This window comes from Mobula hypostoma, chromosome 19 (genome assembly GCF_963921235.1).
Source record: "Mobula hypostoma chromosome 19, sMobHyp1.1, whole genome shotgun sequence".
NCBI lineage: Eukaryota > Metazoa > Chordata > Chondrichthyes > Myliobatiformes > Myliobatidae > Mobula > Mobula hypostoma.
This window is the reverse complement of record NC_086115.1, coordinates 56,286,760-56,312,736: the sequence shown is the minus strand read 5'-3', so window position 1 is coordinate 56,312,736 and position 25,977 is coordinate 56,286,760. Positions and strand designations below refer to the sequence as shown.

The 25,977-nt window shown below is 41.8% G+C and overlaps 1 protein-coding gene across 1 annotated transcript in view; it reads left to right on the top strand.

Moving 5' to 3' along the window:
* The window catches only part of LOC134359061 (G protein-coupled receptor kinase 5-like), a 336,788-nt gene that overhangs the window by 94,675 nt on the left and 216,136 nt on the right, over positions 1-25,977 (top strand). The window contains exon 2 of the mRNA XM_063071934.1: positions 6,751-6,846. Within this exon, the coding sequence (XP_062928004.1) occupies positions 6,751-6,846 (96 nt within the window). The remainder of the gene's footprint in view (positions 1-6,750; positions 6,847-25,977) is intronic.

Here is a 25,977-nt window from a genome sequence, read left to right as displayed (position 1 = left end):
AACTGGCAATAATCTCAACTTTGACTTTGTCAAACTAGGCAATGTACAAAGTCATTATTATATTCCTTATTTATTTATTTATCTGTACATCCCCCTATTTATTTACTTATTGATTGAGATACAGCGCAGAATAGGCCTTTCCGGCCCTTTGAGCCACACCAGCCAATAATCCCCCAATTTAACCCTAGCTTTATCACAGAACAACTAACAATGACCAATGAACCTATTAACCTATTAACGTTTTTGAACTGTGGGAAGAAACCAGAGCACTCAGAGGAAACCCATGCAGTCATGAGGTGAACGTACGAACTCCTTACAGGCAGTGGCGGGATTTGAACCCAGGTCACCGGGACTGTAAAACGTTGTGCTAACCACTACCCTACCGCGCAGCCCCGAAAGTTTATGAAGAAAGTGAATTTTCAATTGCTTAAAGCCGAAAAATAAAGCATTAAATAGCTGACTTTTCAGATGATAAATTATGATTTATCAATTTCACAACTGCTACTTCTCACTTAGTGTTCACGTTGTGGTTTAACGTGTAGCGTGAGAGCCCAATACACGAAAGTGCCAGCTGCAGGAAATGAGTGACAATGAGTGAACTGCGAGTAGATTACTTATAATTGGCAGTTATCAATTTAGTGTTTTGCTCATGCTCTTCTCTAAAATTAAAATTGACAATTGTTTCCGTTGCTGTCTTGGGGTGGGGTAGCTTCTGGTATTAGAAGAAACTTTCAACTGAAGCCGCAGCAGATGGTATTGGTCATTTTACCTTATTCTGGTTGAAAAACAGTGATTCTGTTGTTAACTTTCCGCAGACCCATGAGATGTGCCATCGTCAAACAGTATCAATTCACAGGGTGATTTATAAAATTTGTTTCCTAACACTTACATACATTTAGAATCACAAGTTATATATTTTGGTTTGCGAATGATTATAGACGCTCAGAAAATTTGCCATTTGGTGAAAAATTACGATTTTAATTCCATGTTGTGTCATTTCTTTATATATATTTTTGAAATGGTATTTTTATTTCAACCTTATTCAAATATTTGTGTTTTCCTGTCTTTTGTTTTTCTAAAGACTGGAGATCTTTCAACTGTTAAGCTATTTATTTCCTGTCAATTTAAGCATACATTGAGAAAACAAGCTGTTAGTTTATCAAGGTGACTTTGAGCCACGTAACAGCAAGAATATTCTGAATTACAAGGTATCTGAATTTGACAGGAAATTGGTTCAACTAAGATTTAGTTTCTCTTGTACAGAGAGTGGATGTGGTTTGTGGGTAGCTTATTTAGCAGCCTGCATTTGTTCAGATAGATTCTTCTGCAAATCTGTGATGATTGTGTAGTTAATTATCTGTTTTCTCAAAAGTTTTTCAAGAAAATTGTGCAAGAGTTAATCCTGCAATTATTTTGGGCAACACTCACTGGAAAGTATAAGTAATAGCTAAAAATTGCATAAACAAATTTGTCAGAAGCTTTCCAGCAGAAAATACATCCACTGAAGCTTAATAAGTTGCACGCAAAAGCATCCTGTTATCATGTTCTTCGTCTTCCTCAGTCCCTCAGGATTCTTCAGTTCTCAGATAGTTTAGTTATGGACCTTGCACAGATGGGGCAAGTGGTACTTGATGGGGTGAACAGGTGAATGGTTTGGGATGTTCTAAGCTTTTTCCATTGTTACATCATGGCCTCCATGTGCTCCTATAACAGACTGGAAAAACTCGGCATTTGGAGATGTTTCTGCTCCGGGCAGAGATTCCCATAAGTCAAGTAAAAATGTTACAGTTCTTCAAAAAGACTTTGAGGAGGTTCTTAAGATGTTTTCTCAGCACTTTTGTAAACTGCTGCCAGTGAACTGCGAGTAGAGCAGAGGTGCTCGGCATTGGTTGTTTGTGACTAGCTAGTGGGGTTATCTTTGAGTGATCAGAGCTTGACGCTGAGGATGTGTTGGGCTGGGAGAGTATGCTCATTGTGGTTCATCAACACCGCCTAAAAGTTTTAGGTTTTTCAAAGTTCAAAGTAAGTTTATTATCAAAGTACATATATGTCACCATATACAACCCTGAGATTTATTTTTTTATGGGCATACTCAACAAATCCATATTAAAATAACAACCATAATAGAATCAATGGAAGACCACATCAACTTGGGTGTTCAACCAATGTGCAAAAGACAACAAACTGAGCAAATACAAAAGGAAGAAACAATAATAAAAAATAAATAAACAATAAATATTGAGAACATGAGATGTAGAGTCCTTGAAAGTGATTCCATTGGTTGTGGGAACATTTCAATGATGAGGCAAGTGAAGTTGAGTGAAGTTATCCCCTTTGGCCCAACCTGGTGGTGGAAGTCCTGAGGCTCTTATGCATTCTTCCTGATGGCAACAGTAACAGGAGAGCATGACCTGGCTGGTGGGGGTCCTTGATGTTGGATGCTGCTTTCCTGCGACAACACTTCATGTAGATGTGCTCAGTGGTAGGGAGGGTTTTAACCCACGATGGACTGGGCAGTATCCACTACTTTTTGTAGCTTTTTCTATTCAGGGATATTGGTGTTTCCATACCTGTCTATGATGCAGCCAGTCAACACACTCTCCACCACACATCTATAGAGTTTGTCAAAGTTTGAGATGTCACGCCAAACTTTCACAAACTCCTAATGAAGTAAAACCACTGCTATGGTTTTTGGTAATTTCAGTTATATACCGGGCCCAGGGGAGGCTGAGAGAATGTGTTTACCCTCACAATGTCTAAGACATTTGCACAGTACTGTATTTGTCAACATGGAGTGGCAAGTGAGTTTGTAAATCTGGTGGGAGCAAAGGATGTTGAGGATGGCAAGGGTGAAGCACAGCAGAAAGGGTGTGGGACAGGTGGTAGAGGAGGAGTGCTAGGAACAGCCGGTGGGGAGGGGGTGGCATAGGTGCAGACACACCCAGCCCCTGAGACACCAGGTAAGGTCATCTGATTCCAAATAATTGGTTTACTGATCATTACAGAATGTCTCCCTGGGGCTTCCTGCTCCCTCCTCTCTCCCTTTCCCTTTTCCCAACCATGATTTCCCTCTCCCTGCCCCCTTCCCACTCTCAGTCCACAATAGACACCCATATCACAATCAGTAAACACGAGGAAATCTGCAGATGCTGGAAATTCAAGCAACACACATCAAAGTTGCTGGTGAACGCAGCAGGCCAGGCAGCATCTCTAGGAAGAGGTACAGTAGATGTTTCGGGCCGAGACCCTTCGTCAGGACATATCAGAATCAGGTTTATTATCACTCACATATATAATGAAATTTGTTGTTTTTTTGTGGCAGCACAATACATAAAATTACCACAGTACATGCAAAAGTCTTAGCATTAGCTATATATATATATATATATATATAAGAATTTTGCACAGTATTGTACATGTATTTAGAAATGCATATTAGAAAAAAAAATAATGTTGAGTTTGAGTATCTGGATAGTGAATCATTCAACAATGATGACTGAATGTATTGCCAGGTTACCCGCAGATTAAATGAAGTGTCAAACTCTTCATGTTTCCTAAATGAATGGAAATGAACTGAATGAGAATCCATACGTGAGTGACCTGCAGAGTTCCAACATTTCCAGTGAATTTATTTAAGCTTAAGTAGGGATTAAATGAAAAATATAATTTGAAAAAGAGCTCAGGTAACCATACTGAACTTTGGTAACTCGGTCCTGCTGAGAATCTAAGGATAGTGTAGTGGCAGAGCATGTGGAAGGAGTTGCTTCCTCACCGATCTAGTAACCCAGGTTCTGCCCTATCCCCTATCCTCTGTGCAGAGTTTCACATTCTCCCTGTGACCGTGTGACTTTTGTCTGCCTTTACAATGTTCTATAAGTACGGTGATCAGTTTCCGGAAAACTTGTGCCAGATAGCTCCTTGCTGTTCCAGTACAGCATGGTCTTTAGCCCATAAGACATAAGAGCAGAATTAGGCCATTTGGCGCATTGAGTCTGTTCCATCATTTAATCATGGCTGATCCTTTTTTCCCACCTCAGCTCCACTCCCCTGCCTTCTCCCCATAACCTTTGATGACACCCAACGACCAGGCCTCCACAGCTGTCTATGGTAATAAATTCTGTAAATTCACCACCCTCTGACTAAAGAAATTTCTCCACATCTCTGTTTTAAATGGATGCCCCTCTATCCTGAGGTTGTGCCCTGTTGTCCTAGACTTCCCACCATGAGAAACATCCTCTTCACATCTACTCTGTCTAGGCCTTTCAATGTTTGAAGGGTTTCAGTGCAATCCCCCCTCATCCTTCTAAATCCCAGCAAGAACAGACCCAGAGCCATCAAACTTTCCTTGTATGATGACCCTTTCATTCCCAGAATCATCCTCGTGAACCTCCTCTGGACCCTCTCCAATGCCAGCACATCTTTTCTTAGATGAGGAGCCCAAAAGTGTTCGCAATACTCAAGGTGAGGCCTCACTAGTGCCTCAGCATCACATCCCTGCTCTTGTATTCTAGACCCCTTAAAATAAATGCTAACATGGCATTTGCATTCCTCACCACCGACTCAACCTGCAAGTTAACCTTTAGGGTGCTCTGCACAAGGACTCCCAAGTCCCTTTGCAACTCAGATTCTTGGATTTTCTCCCCATTTAGAAAATAGTCTTTACTTAGAGAAACTTGTGATCAAGATTATTGGTTGGTAAGTTAATTGGCCTCTATAAATTGCCTCTGGTTTGCACAATTTGTTTATTGCTTATAGTTCCTGATGTTTACAGTTTACAGTTACTATTCTTATAGCTTAGCTTATAGCGAAGCTCCAAATGCTGGATTTGAGGTAAGAGGATGAACAATGATCTGGCTGATATCAACAGGGGCCTTTGGCTTCTATTTCTTATGTTCTTAGATTGGGTGTGTTGACTTGCAGGGAGAAACAAAAAAGCAAGAGGTTCAATTTCACATGAGAATTTAATTTAAAGTTACTATATGTATGTACTCCGACAATAAGTTTTACTTTGAACTTTGTACTTTAGTGTATGGATGAATGGTCAGACTGGGGGAATGCTGAGAGAAATGTGAGGAGACGGGATAATTGACATGAACTTGGTAAGGAAAGTAATTGTTTCTGTAGCGAATAACCTCATGATATGGTGTCAAATCCTCAGTTGCTATCCATTCTAAAAGGAAAATTATTTTGTTTTGTGGAAAGGTAACAACAGCTGTGAACTTTAGTTCCTGAACTTCTGAAGCTGCAAGCAGTTGGTTGTAAATTTGGTTTGTCCCTTTAAGAATCAAATTTGCAAAGTCACATGTTCTAAATTGGGGATTTAGCAGCGCTATTTTTTCATGTGCTGTCTTTTGAAAAACTTGTGTTGAGTCCTCATCTGGCATATGATTTTATTTGACACTTGCATCCTATCGGGACCTGGTTTTCATTCACACCATTGCAGCATGGATCACTGCCTAGCGAGCCGGAACCCTCACAGCTAACATCAGTTAACTCTGTAGCTTTCACACTGAAGGTGAAATGCTCCTAATCTTTGACTGGAGAAGCTCTGAGCTGTGTGGGAAGTTAAATTCTTTAACCCATGGCACGGTAGCGTGGTGGTTAGCACAACGCTTTACAATACCGGCGAACTGGGTTCAATTCCTGTTGCTCTCTTTGAGGAGTTTCTACGTTTTCCTCATGACCACGTGGGTTTCCTCCTGATGCTCCAGCCTCCTCTCAACGTCCAAAGACATATCGGTTGGTAGGTTAATTGGCCAATTGTAAATTGTCTCGTGTTTTGTCGAGGGTTAAATCGGGGATTGCTGGGCGGCGTGGCTCGAAGGATTCAAAGGGCCTATTCCGCATCGTACCTCAATAAATAAATAACTGTGGGACACACACAAAATACTGGAGGAACTCCGCAGGGCAGGCAGCATCTGTGGAAAAGAGCACAGTCAACTTTTTGGGCCAAAACCCTGCCGATGCTGCCTGGCCTGCTGAGTTCCTCCAGCACTTTGCACGTGTTGCTCGGATTTCCAGCATTCACAAATTTTCTCTTTTTGTGATTAAGTAGCTATGGGGACTGAATAGGTGATGGGGAAGCTAGCTGTGAGATTAATTGTATCCTCTTCTTACGGATACGCGTTACTGTGAGATTACAGTATTAATTAAAAACAAGCTTTAAAATTCCATTAAAGAAAGACAATAAAACAGTGTGCTTTCTTAAAAAATTGCTTGATTTGCATACAATAGACCATGTTATTTGTAGGCAAGTCGAATGTTGCGACTTCACTAGAAGGCATCTCAATGTTACTCCCCCAAAGTAAGAAATGGCTATGAGGTGAAACTGAATAAGAGCTGACTCAATATCAGGCAGTTTGACATGAAAGCAGCTTTTAATACTCTGAAACAGAGTAATTTGCAAAAGTGTAACGGTGCAGAGCTGGAGTAGGAGTTTGTGGGATTTTCCAGCAAGCATCTCCTGATCTCAGTTTAGCCTCAGCAGAGGGAAGAATGACTGACAAGTCATTTCCTACAGGTATTTGGTTAGAGGGAAGCTCTAAATGCTGGATTTGAGGTAAAAGGGTGAGCAATGATCTGGCTGATCAACAGGGGCCTTTGGCTTCTATTTCTTACGTTCTTAGACTGGGTGTGTTGACTTCCAGGGAGAAACAAAAAAGCAGGAAGTCCAACTTCACATGAGAATATAATTTCAAGTTACTACTATTTTCCAGGTCTGTGTCTCAAACTCTTTTTGTTTATGTACAGGAGGTGGAGGAAAACGCAAGGGTAAAAGTAAAAAGTGGAAAGAAATATTGAGGTTTCCTCACATCACTCAGTGTGAAGAGCAAAGAAAATATGTAGGTGAGTTGAATGACACATTCATTTTATACATTCAGAAGCTTCATGTCTAGGTCACTACTGGCTATAGAAGCGATTTTTCCAAGTACTACCAAGAGCAGATTCTCTCCAAGTGGCAAGGAGTGGAAATAGCGTTGCACTGCACATTGTTGTTTTGCTTTATCTAAAATAAACTTTTTTAATATTCTTGTGCTTCGTTGTTTCATTTCACCCACTGGAATCAATCAATCATATACATGCCTCCTCCCTTACCTCCATTCAGGGCCCCAAACAGTCCTTCACCTGCGGGTCTGTTCGGGTTGCCTGATGCACCCGATGCGGCCTGCTCTGCACTGGTGAGGCCTGATGTAAATTGGGGGGATGGCTTTGTTGAGCACCTCCGCACCATTGAACAAAAGTGGAATTTTCTGGTGGCCAGCCATTTAAATTCCCATTCCCCATTCCCGTTCTGACATGTTGGTCCATGGTCTCCTCCTTTGCCATGATGAGGCCACCCTCAGGGAGAGCATTACGTCATATTCTGCCTAGATAGCCTCCATTCTGATGGCATGAATATCGATGTCTTCTTTTGGTAATTTTTTTCCCCACCCCTTTCCCTCTTATTCCATTCCCCGCACTGGCCACGTGCTTCTTCTCACCTGCCTATCACATCTCTCTAGTGTCCCTCCTCTTTCCTCTTACTCTATGATCCACTCTTCTCTCCTATCAGACTCTTTCTTCTCCAGCCCTTTACCTTTCCCACCCAACTGGCTTTATCTATCACTTTTTAGCTAGTCCTCCTCCCCCCCCACCTTTTTATTCTGGCGTCTCCCCACTTCCTTTCTGGTCCTAAAGAAGGGTCATGGCCTGAAATGTCGACTGTTTGATCATTTCCATAGATGCTGCCTGACCTGCTGAGTTCCTCCAGCATTTTGTGTGCATTGCTATACACAGCCTGTTTTTATCTGATTCACAACATGCAATGTACAGGGCATCGTCAGTTTAAAAGATGCACAATTTAATGACAGCACCTGCCATAATATTATTAATTTCAAAAGAATGATGTACAATACAGTACTGTGCAACAGTTGAAGGCAGATATAAATAGCTCGGTTGCCTAAGAGTTTTGCACCATACTGTACTTGTCAATGTGGAGCGAAGAGCGAGTTTGTAACTCTGGATGTTGGTAATGGTGAAGGCGAAGTGAAACGGGATGGGTGTAGGATAAGTGACAGAGAAGGAGTGCCGGGGTGGTGGTGGGGGTGTGGGTGCTGACACCCCCAGCCCTGAGACACCAGGCACTGCCATTTGATTCCAAACAATAGTTTATTGATCATTACAGAACGTCTCTCTGGTGCTTCCTGCTCCCTCCCCTCTCCCTGCCCCCTTTCCCACTCTCAAGTCCAAAATAGAGACCCATATCAGAATCAGATTTATCATCATGAAATCAGTTTTATTTTGCGGCAGCAGTACAGTGCAATACATAAAATTACTACAGTGCTGTGCAAAAGTCCTAAAAATAATTTATTCCTAAATTAGGCAGGACTAGTTTCTCTCTCTTCACATTTAATAATTGTCCCTTTCTCTCAGCCTTATGTCCTTGCGGAGGTGTGGTTGCTCTACTGAGTGATTTTAGTGTATTTTTCAACTCATGGATAAAACCAACAGAAGGGCACCTGTAAAAAGGGAACCCTAATGGCCTGTAATCGCAATGTTTTATTTTCTTATGAGTTTATTTTCTTAAAATAAAGAAAAGGAAAGGCAATTTTTATGTCCCGTGAATTTACATCAAATAGCCCTGGTCCTTACACACAAATGAACCCATCTCAATATAATAATTAGCGGCTGGAATGTGGGAGCCATTCGTCTCTTCTCTATCTGTGTTTATTTTGTCTATTGTGCTAGCTGGTCATGTGGATGGGGACTTAAAAGTGAAGCGTTTAGTTACATATTCATGCTTGGTTCTAGGCAGTTTAGAGCCAGGAACCGTTGGGTGTCATATCTTCTGTTCACTGCTTAACTTTGCCTAAGTACGTTTAATATCATTAATTTCAGTTCAGATTGTACGTTTTGCTACTTGCTAATAAAGGATCGAGTGCATTTTCTCAACTTTTTGGAACATTATTATTGGATTGATCAGAGGGCGCGTTGTACAGGATAACACCCCGTGGGGTCGCCAGCAGCGGCAATCATCTTCAATAAGTTGCTGCAACGTGAAAGGCCATTATTTGTTTTGTGAACTGACATCAAGTGGCTCTGGTTCTTACGCACAAAGTGAACCTATCTATCTCAATATTGTTTCCCCTGCTTGACCAGGACATGGAGATTGAATATAACCACGTTCCACTGCGACTCAGTAGGCTTTGTAGTGGCTGATCAGCCTGAGATGGGACTACCAGACTCTGCTAGGGTCAGGGCAGGCACAGTTTGATGGAGTGGGCATTTGGGGTGACTGGATATTGTGTGCTGCCTCCTTGAGAACAGGTGTCACAGCAGCATACTGGTTAGTGCTTCACTATTACAGCTTGGGGCATTGGACTTTGGAGTTCAATCCCGATGTCACAAGACCATAAGGTATAGGAGCAGAATTAGGCCATTTGGCCCATTGAGTCTGCTCCGCCATTTCATCATGGCTGATCCAATTTTCCTTTCAGCGCCAATCTCGGGCCTTTTCTCCATATCCCTTCATGCCCTGACCAATCAACACGTTTATGGTCATGCACTTTAGAAGAAGGAATAAAGGCATAGGCATGTTCTAAATGGGAGAACATTTTTTTTAAAAATCAGAGGTGCAAAGTTGTCTTGGGAGTTCTGGTGCAGGATTACCAAAAGGTTAATTTTCAGGCTAAGTCAGTGGTAAGGAAGTCAAATGCAATGTTAGCATTCATTTTGAAAGGACCAGAATATAAGGCAAGGGTGTAAGGCTGAGGCTTATAAGGCATGGGTCAGACTGCACTTGGAGTATTGTGAGCAGTTTTGGGCCCCTTATCTAAGAAAAAAGATGTGCTGGCATTGGACAGGGTCCAGAGGAAGTTCACAAGAATGATTCTGGGAATGACAGCGTCAACATATGAGGAGCATTTGATGGCTCTGGGCCCGTACTCACTTGAGTTTAGAAGAACGAGGGAAGTCTCACAGAAACCTATTAAATATTGAAAGACCTGGATTGAGTGGATGTGGAGACAATGTTTCCTTTTGGGTGAGTCCAGAGCACACAGACATACACTTAGAACAGAAGAAATTTCTTTAGCCAGACGGTGTGAATCTGTAGAATTCATCGCCACCGACAATTGTGGAGACCAAGTCATTAATTAAAGTATATTTAAAGTGGAGGTTAATGGTTATTGGTTAGTCAGGGTGTCAAAGTTACAGGGAGAAGTCAGGAGAAAGGGATTGAGAGGGATAATAAATCAGCCATGATGGATGGAAGAGCAGACTCAATGGACAGAGTGGCCTAATTCTGCCCTTATGTAATATGCTCCAATGGAGTTCAACAGTTTCTGAGATCCTCAAACCACCCCATCTGGCGTCAGCAATCATTCCACAGTCAAAGTCACTTAGATCACAATTCTTCCCTGTAATGAAGTTTGGTCTGAACAGCAACTGAACCTCTTGATCATATCGGCATGTTTCTATGCATTGAGTTGTTTCCAATGATGAGCTGATTAGATATTTGCATTAATGAGTGGGTGTACGGGTCTCTCTAACAAAGTAGGCACTGAGTGTTTGTGTCAACTTTAGAAGGGACAGATTCTATCAAAGGGGGACTTTAATTCATTAAAATGCAATCCGTAACTTGACCTTCAACAGGAGGCAAGTGAAGGTGGAAAGTCAGATAGAAATCAAAGGATATGGGATAAGTACAAGGGAGAGTGTTGAGATAATCATTCAGCTGTGATCTTAATGAATGGTGGAAGAGTATGAGGAGCTGACAACCCCGAATGAATCCTAACCTAATCATGGGACAATTTGCAAGGATAATTAACCCGCCCGGTACCTCTTTGGACTGTGGGAGGAAACCAGAGCACCCAGAGAAAACCCACATGTTCCACGAGGAGGGCATACAGAGGCTCCTTACAGGTGACATCTTTCCAACTACTGAAGTCAGGCTAACTGGCCTATAATTTACTTTATTCTGCCTCCTTTCCTTCTTCAAATTCCTGGGATTTTAACACACGACAGTCTAGAGTGTACAGAGAATGGTATGAAAAACAAAAAAAAAATTCCTGTGAACTGCAGTTTTGTGGGTGAGAACACCTTGTTAATGAGAGAGATCAGAGGAGAATGGCCAGACTAGTTCAAGCTGACAGGAAGGTGACAGTAACTCACAAAACCATTGCATTACAACAGTGGTGTGCAGAAGGGCATCTCTGAATGCACAGGAGATACAGGAGGTACCAAATAACATGGCCACTGACTGTGTGCTGTCTGCATCGGTTCCAAGGTAGAATAAACTGAAGTGTTGATCCTACCAAGTGATCACAAAGACCGTCACGAAGACACCACACTGGATCAGTCTCAAAGGTGATACCAACCCCATGGAGACTTTGCCGTCCAGGAATAAGTGCATTCACCATCCTATTCAATACACACAAAATCCTGGAAGAACTCAGCAGCTCAGGCAGCATCCATAGGAATGAACATTTCAGGTTGAGACCTTTCTTTGGGATTGAAGAAGTATCCCGGCCCAAAAGGTCAACTGTTGGTTTATTAGCCATCCTATACTTTGACAGCTTGTTCTTCCCCATAGTATTTCCATGATTTCAATGTCAATATATTTGAGTTGTTCGGATGTTCATTGAAACTAAGGTCCTTTATTATTGATTTTATATATTGTATAAATTTTCCTCACTTTTAATCAAGCTGCTAATATAACAATGTGGAACATGGAGTATGCTTTGGCCACTCTCAGTACGTTGCTATTTCTTCTCCCTCTTCTATCTGTTTCTCATTGTGCATACCTCCTTTTCCCTCTACACATCTCCCTCTTCCTCCTCCACTCTGCCACACTCCAGTCCCTTTGTTCCCTCTCTTTCTCCTTCTCTCACACGCACCTCCACAGTACAATTCTCTTCCTCACACTCTCAATTCCTCTCACCTTCACTCTCTCTCACATAGATATGTGCACACACATACTCCAATGCACTGGACTGGAAAAACCTAAGGAATTTGTAGACACAGGCAACTCCATCAGGAGCACTAATCTCCTCACCATCGAGCTGTTATCCATCGTTAATACCATCACCATCCTGGACATGCCCTCTTCTTATGACTGCTATCGAGGAGGAAGTACAGGAGCTTAAAGACACACACTCAACGACTTCTTCCCCTCTGCCCTCATACTTCTGAAGAGTGAATAAACCTATCTATCTGCCTTGCTATCTCCCTTTCCCTCTCTCTCCCCCTCCCTCTCTCTTCTCCCCTTCCCCTAGCCCTATCCCTCCCCTCCCCACTCTCTCCCTCTCACCCTCCCCCCTCACTCCCCCCTCCCCCTCTCTCCCACCTCTCTCTCCCATCCCTCTCTCCCCCTCTCTCCCCCTCTCTCCCCATCTCCCCCTCTCTCCCCGTCTCCCCCTCTCTTCCTCTCTCTCCCCTTCTCTCCCCCTCTCTCCCCCTCTCTCCCTCTCACTTCACCCCTAGTCCCCCTCCCCTCAAACCTCTCTATCACCCTGTCTTTCTCTCCCCCTCTGCCCCCTCCCTCCATTTTATTGTCTCTGTGAAAATAGACTCACTTGTCTCGAGTGTCACTGGCTAAATGCCACTAGGCCTTTACAGCAGGCAGTGTAACAGAGCCACTGGGCCTATACAGCAGGTGGTGCACTGAACCACTGGGCCTATACAGCAGGCAGTGTAACAATACAATGGGCCTATACAGCAGGCAGTGTACTGAACCACTGGGCCTATACAGCAGAAGTGTAACAGTGCCACTGGGCTATACAGCAAGTGGTGAGATAGAGACATTGGGCCTATGCAGCAGAAGTGTAACAAGACCCAGCACATGTACTGCTCTTTACTTTGTGGCTTGCTATTTAAATCATTGTCAATGAACAACTGCAGTGTTTATTTGATATAAAGCAATTTTTGGGGCTCATTCTTTGGAATTATAACCCCAGAGAAGGGAGGAAAAGTCCAGAGGCTTGAACTAAAGATACAGAGAGTTGAATTCAAATCCCACCACAGCATCTGGGGAATTGAAATATAGTTTATGAAATAAATCTGGGAATCACAGCCCATTATTACTATTGGTGACTGTGAAACCATTGGATTATAGTCCATGTGTTGCATAAATATCTTGGCAGGAAGAAATTATGCTGTTTTTAGCCAGTGCAATATGTGTCTCTAGACCCACAGATATTTAATTGATTTCGAGCTTCCCTTTGAAGTGCTATTCCAAACCTCCACTGTGTTTCACCACAGGAACTGCAGCAGTTCAGAAGAATGACACAGCACCACCTCCTGAAGGGCAATTAGACCTGGCCAGAGGCTGCTGGCATTGTCATAATAATATTAAAACCTTATAAAATAGCCTGTAGATAATAACGTGAGGATGCATATTGAATTGAATGATTAACGTAATGGCAGGCTGATTAGACCCTGATCGTCGTCATCATCATCATTATGTGCCGTGTCATATGACGTGGGCGATCATGGTGATCATGATTGTTCTTGGCCAATTTTTCTACAGAAATGGTTTGCTATTGCCTTCTGGGCAGTGTCTTTACCAGATGGGTGACCCTCAGCCATTATCAATACGTTTCAGAGTTTGTCTGCTGGCATCAGCGGTCACATAACCAGAACTTGTGATATGTACCAGCTGCTCATACGACCATCCAACACCTGCTCCCATGGTTTCACATGACCTTGATCGGGGAATTAAGCTGGGGCTACACCTTACCCAAGGGTGACCTGCAGGCTAGCAGAGGGAAGGAGCGCCTTACACCTCCTTTGGTAGAGACGTACAGTATCTCCACCACGCCATGCAAGACCCTGATCAGTGAGGTTAAGAACAAAGTTAAATTAGCTAGAATGCCAAAAGAGTATTGAATTTAACCTAAATCTTTCAAATTATCTGTCAGACACCTGCACTGTGCAAACTCAGATGTGGAATTGGAAAGCATTCCATCGTGAACATTTAGTTTGTTTCCCAACTCTGTAATCTTTGTTTTTATCCATTAACAATTGCATGATTCACACAGAATGAAATATTTGAGAGCTGACTTTGTGCTGAATAAATGGAAATTTGTTTCTGTAGCTCCTATTCAGCACATAAAGTTCAATTAAAAGTAAAGTCAGGATGCGTTTAACATATGCTTTAGAACAGCTTAAATAATACACATGCAATTCTGAAATGCATTATTGTATTTCTTGCATTGTTACAATGATAAATGGCTTAAATGTTTCAATGTTTATACTTGGTTTGGTTTGGAGCATTTTTCTCTTAGTATTGTTTAAGAAAAAATTGCGATTTTTGATTATTTAACAAAAACTTTCAGACATTTTACTTACTGACATATAGTGCAGAATAGCCCCTTACAGCCTGACGAGCCACACCAAGCCTGATTTAATCCTAACCTAATCACAGGACAATTTACAGTGACCAATTAACCTACTAACGTGTAGGTCTTTGGACAGTGGGAGGACACCAGAGCACCCAGTGGAAACCCACATGGTGACGGAGGGAATGTACAAACTCCTTACAGACAGCGGTGGGAATTGAACCCGGGTTGCTGGTACTGTAAAACACTATACCACTGTGTCATGTATATCAGTTCCTGGTTTATATAATACATTTTATTTTTATTTATAAAAAGTCTATATAAGAAATATAAGAAATACAAAAAACAGTGAATGGCTTTTTATATTCATAGTATACGAATATATACAAGTTATGGGTGGCGGGTTGGGGATATGTCTCCAACAAAGGAGGTGTAAGGTACTCCTTCCCTCCACTAGCCTGCAGCTCACCCTTAGGCAAGGTGTAGCACCTGCTTAGCGTACCCTCCCCACCGATCAGGGTCACACGGGAGCTGCTGGTGGATGGTCGTACGAGCAGCTGGTGCATATCACAAGTCCCGGTTATGCGACCACTGACACCAGGCAAACAATCTCTGAAGAGTATTGCTAATGGCTGGGGCCAGCCATGTTGTAAAGATACTGCACAGAAGAAGGCGATGGCAAACCTCTTCTGTAGAAAAATTTACCAAGAGCAGTCATGGTCATGGAGCGATTGGTGTTATTTGTAGTTCTAGTACGTTCAATGTATGAGGTACCTTGTGGCCCCTTTGGGCCCTAAGCACTACAGATTAGCAACTCTGCTCTGCGCCTGAGACGCGGTTGAAAGGTTTTCATCGCACCTGTGCTTACATGTTATTTGTGCAGATGAGAGTAAAGTAGACTTTTGATATAAACCCATGTGTTTTGAGAGGCTTTTACCCAAGGTTTTGTCAAGTCATCAAATCAAGTCTAGTTTATTGTCATTTACTATATACATGTATACTGTCAAATGAGAGATTTCTCCAAACTAGGGTGTAAAGCACAGAAGTATATATAACACACATAACATAATAACTTAGAAGAGTAAGGATAAAATCTACAGCTGGATTACACATAAATAAACAAGCTAAAATGCATGAATTGAATATTGTGAGGTACGGAACAGATTAACCAGTGACACTTTGAACGTGATGCAGCCGGGAGTTCAGAAGCCTAACGACCTGGGGGAAGAAATTGTTTCTCATCCTGACCGTTCTTGTTTTTATGTATCAGAGTCTCCTGCCTGGTTGCAGAAAGTCAAAGAGGATGCTGGATAGATGGGTGGGATCCTTAATAATACTAAGGGCCCTGCGTATACAATATTCCTGATAAATGTCCCCGATGGGTGGTAGGGAGACCCCTATGATCCTCTCACCCATTCTCACATCCTTTGTAGGGACTTTTGGCCCGATGCTTGGCTGCTCCCATTCCAGATGGAGATGCAATCTGTCAGGACGCTCTTAATGGTGTTCCTGTAAAATACAGCTAAGATGAGCATGTCAATGTTTACTAACAGCAGAAGCTTTGACTTCGAGTTTACCAGTCCTTCTCCATGGAGCCACAACATTAATAAACTCCACTGCCAGCCCAACACAGAGAGAAATACAGTGAGTTCTGGTTAATTAGGCCATCCGTTAATCGGGGGTAACACTTGTGTGGTTTAGATGCTACATCGTGATTAGAGCGAACAATGATTAAATAGTCCTGACGAAGGGTCTCGGCCTGAAACGTCGACTGCGCCTCTTCCTATAGATGCTGCCTGGCCTGCTGCGTTCACCAGCAACTTTGATGTATGTTGCTTGAATTTCCAGCATCTGCAGAATTCCTGTTGTTTAATGATTAAATAGCATCAGTTTTGTGTGTTTGTGTTCAAAATGCAGTGGTTTTTGTCACTGATAGTTGCCAGGAAACAAACATTAAGACAATTAAGACAATTTGCTCACTGCGGTTTCAAGTACCCAGCCTTGGAGATGCCTGAAACAGCTGGGAGTGAAAATGAAATGATTTCTCTACTTCAACAAGTTAGGCACTACAAAGATTTGAAGGTGTCAAATCATCTTGGAGATTACATTGAAAATGAAGATTTGGAGGATGCAATCATCGAAAGCATTGTATGAAGGCAGTCCATTATCTGTGCTAGCTCTCTGCACTGAATCAAAAGAATGAAAAGTTAATTAAAAGAACATGGCAGCATACAGTGGATAAATTCCTCTGATTTATAGTATTGTAGTAGTATTGGTAGTGTTCTAATTTATTCTGTATTTCATTTAAATACATAATTTGTTACTTAGTTTAGTGGTAGTTTGTCTTTTTCATACATTTTTAATTATTTTCATGAAACATCAGCTAATTGGGACAGCTGCTTAGTTAGGCCAAAATGTTCTGGTCAAAATATATGTCCCAATCAAACTGGAATCCATGGTGTTTCAGGAGGTACAACATTTAGCCGTGACAGTTAGATACCAGCTCACCTAGTCTAGAACATAGTGTTTTTATATTTTCTACTGCACTGCTCGGCAGTGAGAGGTAAGAAGTTCACATTGTCTACAAGGCTAAAGGTAATAGTAGGATGTGTAAGCAGGGTGCAAAGCCTATTTAACAACAGACTAGTTGCCACATCCTGTCCTTTTGCTGAATCAATTGGAATTATGACTTCTTGTCTGAACTGTCTGTAACCTTGGGTTTGTTCTTGGAACTTACAGTTACAAATATTTTAAATGTCAGAAGTGTCTGCAAAAAGGGAATGCACAGTTTGAAAGTCAGAAGTGTCTGGGACTAGGATATGCACAACTTTTGTAGATGTAATACCTCATTTAAAGGTATTAACTGGATGAGCCCCTGAGCTGTCATGGTGTACAGAATGATGGACTGGATGATCCAACTTGTCCTTTGATTGACATGAACCTGATTTGCTGAATGACTTAGACCATAAGACTGTAAGATATAGGAACAGAATTAGGCCATTTTGGCCCATCGAGTCTGCTCCACCATTTCATCATGACTGATCCATTTCCCTCTCAGTCCCAATCTCCTGCCTTCTCCCTGTAACCATTTGTGTCCTGACTAATCAAGAATCTATCGACCTCTGCCTTAAATATCCTCAATGACTTGGCCTTCACAGCTGCCTGTGGCAACAAATTCCACAGATTCACCACCCTCTGGCTAAAGAAATTTCTCCTCATCTCTGGTCTAAATGGATATCCCTCTATTCTGAGGCTGTGTCCTCTGGTCCCAGACTCCCCCACTGAAGGAAAGATCCATTCTATCCAGGCCTTCCAGCATTCGATAGGTTTCAATGAGGTTCCCCCCCACCAATCTTCTGAATTCCAGTAAGTACAGGCTCAGAGCCATCTACCTTATGATAACCCTTCTAGTGCCGGAATCATTCTTGTGAACCTCCTCTGAACCCTCTCCAACGTCAGTACATCCTTTCTTAAATAAGGAGCCAGAAACTGCTCACAATACTCCAGGTGAGGTCTCAACAGTGCTTATAATGCCTCAACATTACATCCTTACTTTTATATTTTAGTCCTCTCAAAATGAGTGTGAGCATTGCATTTGCCTTGTTCACCACTGACTCAACCTGCAAATTAACCTTTAAGGAATCTTACACGAGGGCTCCAAGTCCCTTTGCACCTTGGATTTTTGAATTTTCTCTCAATTTGGAAACACTTTTATTTCTTTCACCGAAGTGTGTGACCATACACTTCCCAGCACTGTATTCCATGCGCCATTCTCATAATCTGTCAGAGCCCTTCTGCAGACTCCCTGCTTCCTCAACATTACCTGCTTTTCCACCTATCTTTGAATTTCCTCTGTGCTGTAATTCTTAATGATTCTTTGACTTGTAATTCCATAAATGTTTATACATGGGCAAAAATCTGTCAGTTCTGTAGCTTCATTATTGGAACTAAGATTCTTGGCCACAGTCAACAATTTAAGACGTAACATTGATGATAAAAAGCTCACTGAATGTGATACTCAAAGGTATATTTAATGAAGATCTTAAAAAATAAACACTGCGTTCTTACCAGGCTGCTCTACAACTCTTCTTTTCATTCAGCTGCTGATCTAAATTTAAATTAAACTTGGCAAACTAATTTGTTTTAGAATGGCCATTTGTGTAGAGCATCTTGAGTCTTGCTTTAGATTGAAACTTGCCAGTAATGTTAGGGTAGAGATTTCCACCCTAATGGCAGCCCTGGTTCATTGTGATCATGACCGAAAGTAACAGCAACACTGGTGATCTAGTGGAGTGATTGGTGCAGAGATTTATTGAATCCAGTAGAATGGGTTTTATCTTTTACCGAACTCAAGTTCAATTTCAAGTTTATTGTCATTCAACCGGACACATGTATACCGCCAAATGAAATAACCTTCCTTCAGACCAAGGTGTACAACACGGTAGTCCTGCCGAAGGGTTTCAGCCCGAAACGTCGACTGTACTTTTTTCCATAGACGCTGCCTGGCCTGCTGAGTTCCTCCAGCATTTTTTATGTGTTTTGCTCAGATTTCCAGCTTCTGCAGGTTTTTGGCATATAACTCACACACGTAACACTTAAAGTAATATTACCATTACTAAATTAACAAACAATAAGATGCATTTATGACATAAGTTAAAAAGGAAACAGTATAACACAACTGGTGGTTCATGCAAAATGAGACCTTGGTGGTGGCAGGGAGTTCAGTAGTCTTATGGTCTGGGGGAAGGAGTTACTTCCCATCCTAACAGTTCTTGTCCTAAAGCTATGGCATCTCCTGTCCATTGGTATGGAGTGAAAGTGATTGTGGAATGGATGTGAGGGATCACGGACAATACACATGCAGCGCTCCTGGTAAATATCTCTGATGGATGGAAGAGTGATCTCGATGATCCTCTCAGCTGTCCTTGCAGTACTTTGTAGGGACTTGCAGTCATATGCCCCACAGTTCTTGTACCAGACTATGGTGCAGCTGGCCAGGACAATCTTAATGGTGCTGCCTAATTGTGTGTGGTGGGGGAAGGGGGTGGAATCCTCACTCACCTCAACCTCCTCAGGAAATGCTTTCTTGACCAAGGAGTTGGTGTTGAGGGATCAGATGAGATCGTCCATTATGTGCACTCCCAGAAACTTGGTGCTTCTAACTCTCTCCACAGCAGGCTTTGCCTTAGTGTGAGAACCAAGTATTGTTGTCATTCCTGCTTCCCCGTTCTGGCACTCCAAATAACGAGCATACATTCAACAAAGAATCCTAATTTAGACTATAGAACTTGAGAGTGGCGAGTTTTGTTGGAACTTGTAGAAGAGGTACTTGGAGATTTGTGTGCAGGTCTTCTTTCCCTGCCGTAGGAAAGATTTGAATGAGCTGGAGATGGTACAGATAAGGTTCACCAAGATGCTGTCTGAACTGGAGTACTTCAGTTATGGGGAGGTACTGAATAGACTGGCCTTATTTTCCTTGTAGTGATGCAGGCTAAGGGATGATCTAGTAGAAATACATAGTGATTAAGAGAGGTATTGATAGGTTAGACAGTCGATCTATGGTGGATGTATTAAAAAGAAGAGGTCATAGAGTTAAGATGAAAGGTAAGAGGTATAAAGGGAATCTGAAGTCTTTTTTTAAACAAAAAACACTGCCAGAGGAGATGGAGGAATGAGATACATCATATTCATGAGGCATTTAGAGAGATACACTGTCCTAATTTAGATGAAGGGATTAAAAGTAACATTAGCAAATTTTCAGATGACGCAAAGCTGGGTGGCAGTGTGAAATATGAGGAGGATGTTATGAGAATGCAGGGTGACTTGGACAGGTTGGCTGAGTGGGCAGATGCATGGCAGATGCAGTTTAATGTGGATAAATGTGAGGTTATCCACTTTGGTGGCAAGAACAGGAAGGTAGATTACTATCTGAATGGTGTCAAGTTAGGAAAAGGGGAAGTACAATGAGATCTAGGTGTTCTTGTTCATCAGTCACTGAAAGTAAGCATGCAGGTACCCCAGACAGTGAAGAAAGCTAATGACATGCTGGCCTTCATAACAAGGGGAATTGAGTATAGGAGCAAAGATCTTGGTCCTTCTGCAGTTGTACAGGGCCCTGGTGAGACCACACCTGGAATATTGTGTACAGTTTTGGTCTCCAAATTTGAGGAAGGACATTCTAGCTATTGAGGGAGTGCAGCGTAGGTTCACGAGGTTAATTCCCAGGATGGCGGGACTGTCATATGTTGAAAGATTGGAGCGACTAGGGTTGTATACACTGGAATTTAGAAGGATGAGAGGGGATCTGATTGAAACATATAAGATTATTAGGGGATTGGACATGCTAGAGGCAGGAAACATGTTCCCGGTGTTGGGGGAGTCCAGAACCAGAGGCCACAGTTTAAGAATAAGGGGTAGACAATTTAGAACGGAGTTAAGGAAAAACTTTTTCACACAGAGGGTTGTGGTTCTATGGAATGCGCTGCCTCAGAAGGCAGTGGACGCCAATTCTCTGGATTCTTTCAAAAAAGAGTTAGATAGAGCTCTTATAGATAGTGGAGTGAAGGGATATGGGGAGAAGGCAGGAAAAGGGTGCTGATTGTGGATGATCAGCCATGATCACAGTGAATGGTGGTGCTGGCTCGAAGGGCTGAATGGCCTACTCCTGCACCTATTGTCTATTGTCTAATAAGATTATTGTTGATGGGAACATGTCATCAAGGACGTGGTATGCTGTAGGGCTGTTTCTGTAACGTACAACTCTATGAATCTAATCAGGCACCCGAATATCAAGCTCAAGTCCAAGTTTATTGTACATGTATACAACCAAATCAAACAACATGACAATCAGCAGTATTTTTCAGTCACACAGAAGGTGAGGAGGACGGGAAATTTCACTGCTGATTGGAGCCTGAGTGGCTTCCTGTGACTATGTGCACTGCCATCTTGTGACAAAGTACAAGGTGAGAGACCCATTGGTCACACAGAAGTAAATACCCAATGGCAGTGGTTACTACAGTTAGTTAACTATCTACTGCGATTAGTTCAGTAAATATCCAATGGTAGTTCCGAACTGCAATAATCTCAGAATCAGAGTCAGAGTCCGTTTAATGTCACAGGCATATGTCGTGACTTGTATTGACTTTGTGGCTGCTGTACAATGCAGTACATAATAATAGAGAAAAAAGCTGAATTATAGTAAATATAAATATATTAAATAAGTAGTGCAAAAATAGAAACAAAAAGTAGTGTTCATGGGTTCAATGTCCATTCAGAAATCAGATGACAGAGGAGAAGAGGCTGTTCTTGAACTGTTGAGTGTGTGTTTCAGGCTTCTATACTTTCCTCCTGATGGTAGCAATGAGATCAAGGCATGTCCTAGGTGGTGGGGACCCTTAATGATGGACACCGCCTTTTTGAGGCATCACTCCTTGAAGGTGTAAAGAGGCTAGTGCTCATGATGGAGCTGACTAAGTTTACAACTCTCTGCAACTTACTTTGATCCTGTGCAATAGATCCCAACCCCCTCCCATGCCCTCATGGAAGAAGTAATTTATCCCAGTTTGTGGAGTTCTGCAGTGAATTTTTGTCAACAAACTTTGAAGAAATTTCTATGATGTCTTATCTCTAGAGCAACTGAATTACATTTGAAGTGTAGTCACTTTTGTAATGTAGGATTTGTAGCCATCAGTTTGTTCACATCCTGTTTTTTCCAAAAACAGTAAGATAATGTCCATATTTCATCCCCAATCAGTAGCACTAAACATATGTCACATTTCCCTCTGAATTACCAAACAGTGATGGATATCCAAGTCAAGATACTTGGTTAATTAAAAGCAGATGATGCTGGAAACCTTCAGCAAGTCAGGCAGAATCTGTGGAAAGAAAAACATTGACCTTAAAACTCTGGTTAAGGCACATCTGGAGTATTGCATACAGTTCTGGTCGCCCTGCTATAGGAAGGATGTTGGGGCCTTGGAGAGGGTGCAGAAGAGGTTTGCCAGGATGCGGCCTGGTTTAGAGGGCATGTGCCATCACAAGAGGCAGGGTAAACTTAGGTTGTTTTCTCTGGAGCGCCAGAGGCTGAGAGGAGATCTGATAGGGGTTTATAAGATTATGAGAGGCAAAGATAGAGTGGACAAAGTATATCTATTTCCAGGGTTGAAATAAATGTCTAACACCAGAGGGCATGCATTGATGGTAAGAGCCTGTAGGTTCAAAGTGGATGTGAGCCACAAGGTTTTTACTCAGAGAGTTGTGGAAGACCGGAATGTGCTGCCTGGTATGGTGGTAGAGGCAAATACATTAGCGGCATTTAAGAGACATTTGGATAGGCACGTGGATGTAAAGAAGATGGAGGGATATGGACAATGTGTAGGTAGGAAGGATTAGTGTTTGGGTGGTTTTGATTTGCTTTTTAACTGGTTTGGCACAACCTTGTGGGATCAATGCCCTGTTCAAGTGTTGCACTGGTCAATGGCCTATGAACGTTTCACCTAAAAGACCAATCATCAGAATTGAGAAAGTGGGAAAACAAGCTAGTTTTATAGTATGGAGAGGGTGAGGAGAGAAGTCAATCGGACTAAGGGAATATTTCTGAAAGCATGGGGGCAAGGTTGCCATGGGGATAAGCTGTTGATTCAGTCATCAGGATATTAGGTTGATGACGTAATTCAGAGAAATTATGAACAAAGGGACCTAAATGACGGCAGTTAGAAAGACAGGAGGCAGACGAAAGCCAAAAATACAGAGCTGTATGGAGGTCAGGTGTTTCTAATGGTCTGTGGAACATGGTGCTCACATTCAGCCATCTATAGACATTTGTTTCTATTTTATGTTTGATTCACAATGGAATCACTGCTGTGAAATTAACCAATAGGTATGTAATAGAGGCATTTTCAGTAAAAAAAAACTATTGTCAAACAAGGCTTTGACAAGGTCACCTAGACCTTGTCTGGAGTATGCGGGCAATGTCTATGCTCATGCATGGCCAGAGGCCAAGCTCCAAGATACCGCAGTTACCAACCAGCTGCCCCTGCTGTACGATAATGCCCCCTGAAAATAAAAGGTCCAAGTAAACCGCTGGACAATGTGCCTCACTTCTCACTCTGCTTCTCAATGGAGGCAGGGATTGAGGGTATTTGAAGACCAAGTCTTCAGACTAGATACAGAACTAATGGTCCTTGTGCATTTGAGCTTTGGACTGCTTTGCACTGAAAAATGCTATTAATGAAATACTCGCCAATTGTTCCAAATTCGAGAGGGTAAGCATCCTTTGCGAGGCCAACATACACAGCCGCACGGCCTAATTGATCTTAGTCAGCAACACTGGGCTGACCATATCATTTACATGCCTGACATCAGACTCTTGAAGAAGGTACTCTGTTCCAAGCTGTGTCCTGAGAAGAGAACCTCAGGTGGAAAAACAAAAAACAAATCAGGGATGAGCTGAGAGCTAGCGTGCAACAGACTCCTGGGAACCTTTGGCCATGACTGCTCAAAACTGAGAAACAGAATTCAAAATGGTTTTGAGTTCTTGGAGACCATACATTGAGAGTACATAGAAGCCTGCACAAATAGCAGAAGGAACACACCAACTCAAGAAGTACCTCACCCCATTACCTACTGCCTGCCCTATCTGCAGAAGAATCTACAATCCCCACATTGGCTTCATCAGTCACCTCAGAGCCCACAACTGGAATGGAAACAAGTCATCCCTAAGGCCAAAGCAACTGCCTAAGATGAAGAGATAGAGGAACATAGAACTCAAGATGAAGTTCCTTAATTCATGCTTTAAAATTTGTGTAAACATTGTGATTAAATGTGCACCATGTAAAATCTGATGTGTGTTGAATGCCTTAGTTAGTATAGCTTTAAAAGCCAAAAATGGTGATAGGTGTAGCGGATGACTTGTGCCTAATATTGAGTACCTTTTGTTTGTTGTCTGGTTGCTGTGCCATTTTGACATAATTGCTTTGATGAATAATAGAGTAGTGATGCAAGTAGTGGATAACATCGGTAAGAATAATGAGATAATAAAGATGGCTTTTGACGTCCAGAAGTCTGTGAATATAATTCCTTGGGAAAATTATGCCTTCACTGACAGATGGAGGCTATTTTAGTAAATGATATATAATATTTCCAATGATCATGCTCAAGTATTTGACTTGAAAATGTCCATCAATGCAATTTCCTCAACCTGCACGCATTGTCTTCTTGTAAAGCCCAATGTGACTTTAAAAAAATTCCAAAATTGATCACACATTTAAATCTCTGTAGAGAGGACAGAAGATTGCACAGCCTGCATAGTCAAGTTGCACTTTATTGTTATCAAGACATGATTTTTAAATATCTGTAGAGTACCATTTGTTTGGACATGTTGACAGAATTCTCTTTAACACTATGGCAGAGTGGCTTTTTGTTGAAAGCTTTGTATAGTGCTGCTGCAGCCCTACAGAAGGGCAGTTAGTGTATAAATACTCTGTTTGTGGGACTATATTTCCAAAGTGTTCAATAATCAGATAATTTTTCTTTTGATGCTGTAGGTGCTATTTTTGACTGGCACGTTCTCTGCACTTCTTGGAATAGCTTCACTGGATGTCTCACAGCTAACTCCAAGAGGTGGGGCCTTGATTGAACAACCCAATTGAAAGTTAAAGCCACAGAAGTGCATTCCTCCCTCACTGTTGTAATGAGATATTTTATTTCTTTATCGTTTTTTAAAAAATTTTATTTAGGGATATCTTATATCCCCAATGCCTGGATTAGAGTGGAATCAGAATCGGGTTTAATATCACTGGTACTGCCTTTTGACTAGAAGGGAAGAGGGCCACTAATGAGCTCAGAGACTTTAAAGTTTGTGATTTTATTTTTGGTCAGTGAAAAATGAACAGATGTAAAGTAATGGATTCAGAAAGATGTTAAAATGTACTCTGATTTGCTGCCAGCTTGATCTGGTAAAAGGTTTCTTTTGCCGTAATATTGTGTTATGTTGGCTGACCCCTTACGCCTGTCTGATTAATTGAACAATGCTGTACTTGATGAAAATTATAGTCCACACATAGGTTTAACTCTACAGAGTTGAAGCTCTCAGCATACATTCTTTGAGGTATTTATTTTCTGAATTAATTTTCTTGAGGTAAAATGTTCTGGCAATTGATACTGCTATTAAGCTAGTTCCTTGACAGGCCAACATATCTGCCCTGGTTTGCAAAATTTTCTGCAATTATACCTCTCTGGCTTCCAACTTTTGGCTTTGACTTGAACCACAGTTCCAAAACCTTTTGCTGAATTTTCTGGACAACAAAGGGGAAAAATGGCAAATCATAAGATATAATTTTGTTGTTGTATTGAAATGAGAGATTTTAGAGTAATTCTTTTGAAGATGGATTGAATTGCATAGAGGAAATGTTGAGTCTATCTTATGCTTGGATGCCGAAATGAAAAATGATGTTTCAGTTGCAAACCTTGGAAATCAAAAAACAGCAACAACTGGAAATGGGGATTAGAAACAGAAAATATCTGAAATATTCTGCAGGTCAGGTGACATCTGTGGAAAGAGAAGCAGTTAACATTTCATATCAACTCAAACAACAGGAATTCTGCAGATGCTGGAAATTCAAGCAACACACATTTTCATATCAACTACAAGCTTCCAGCA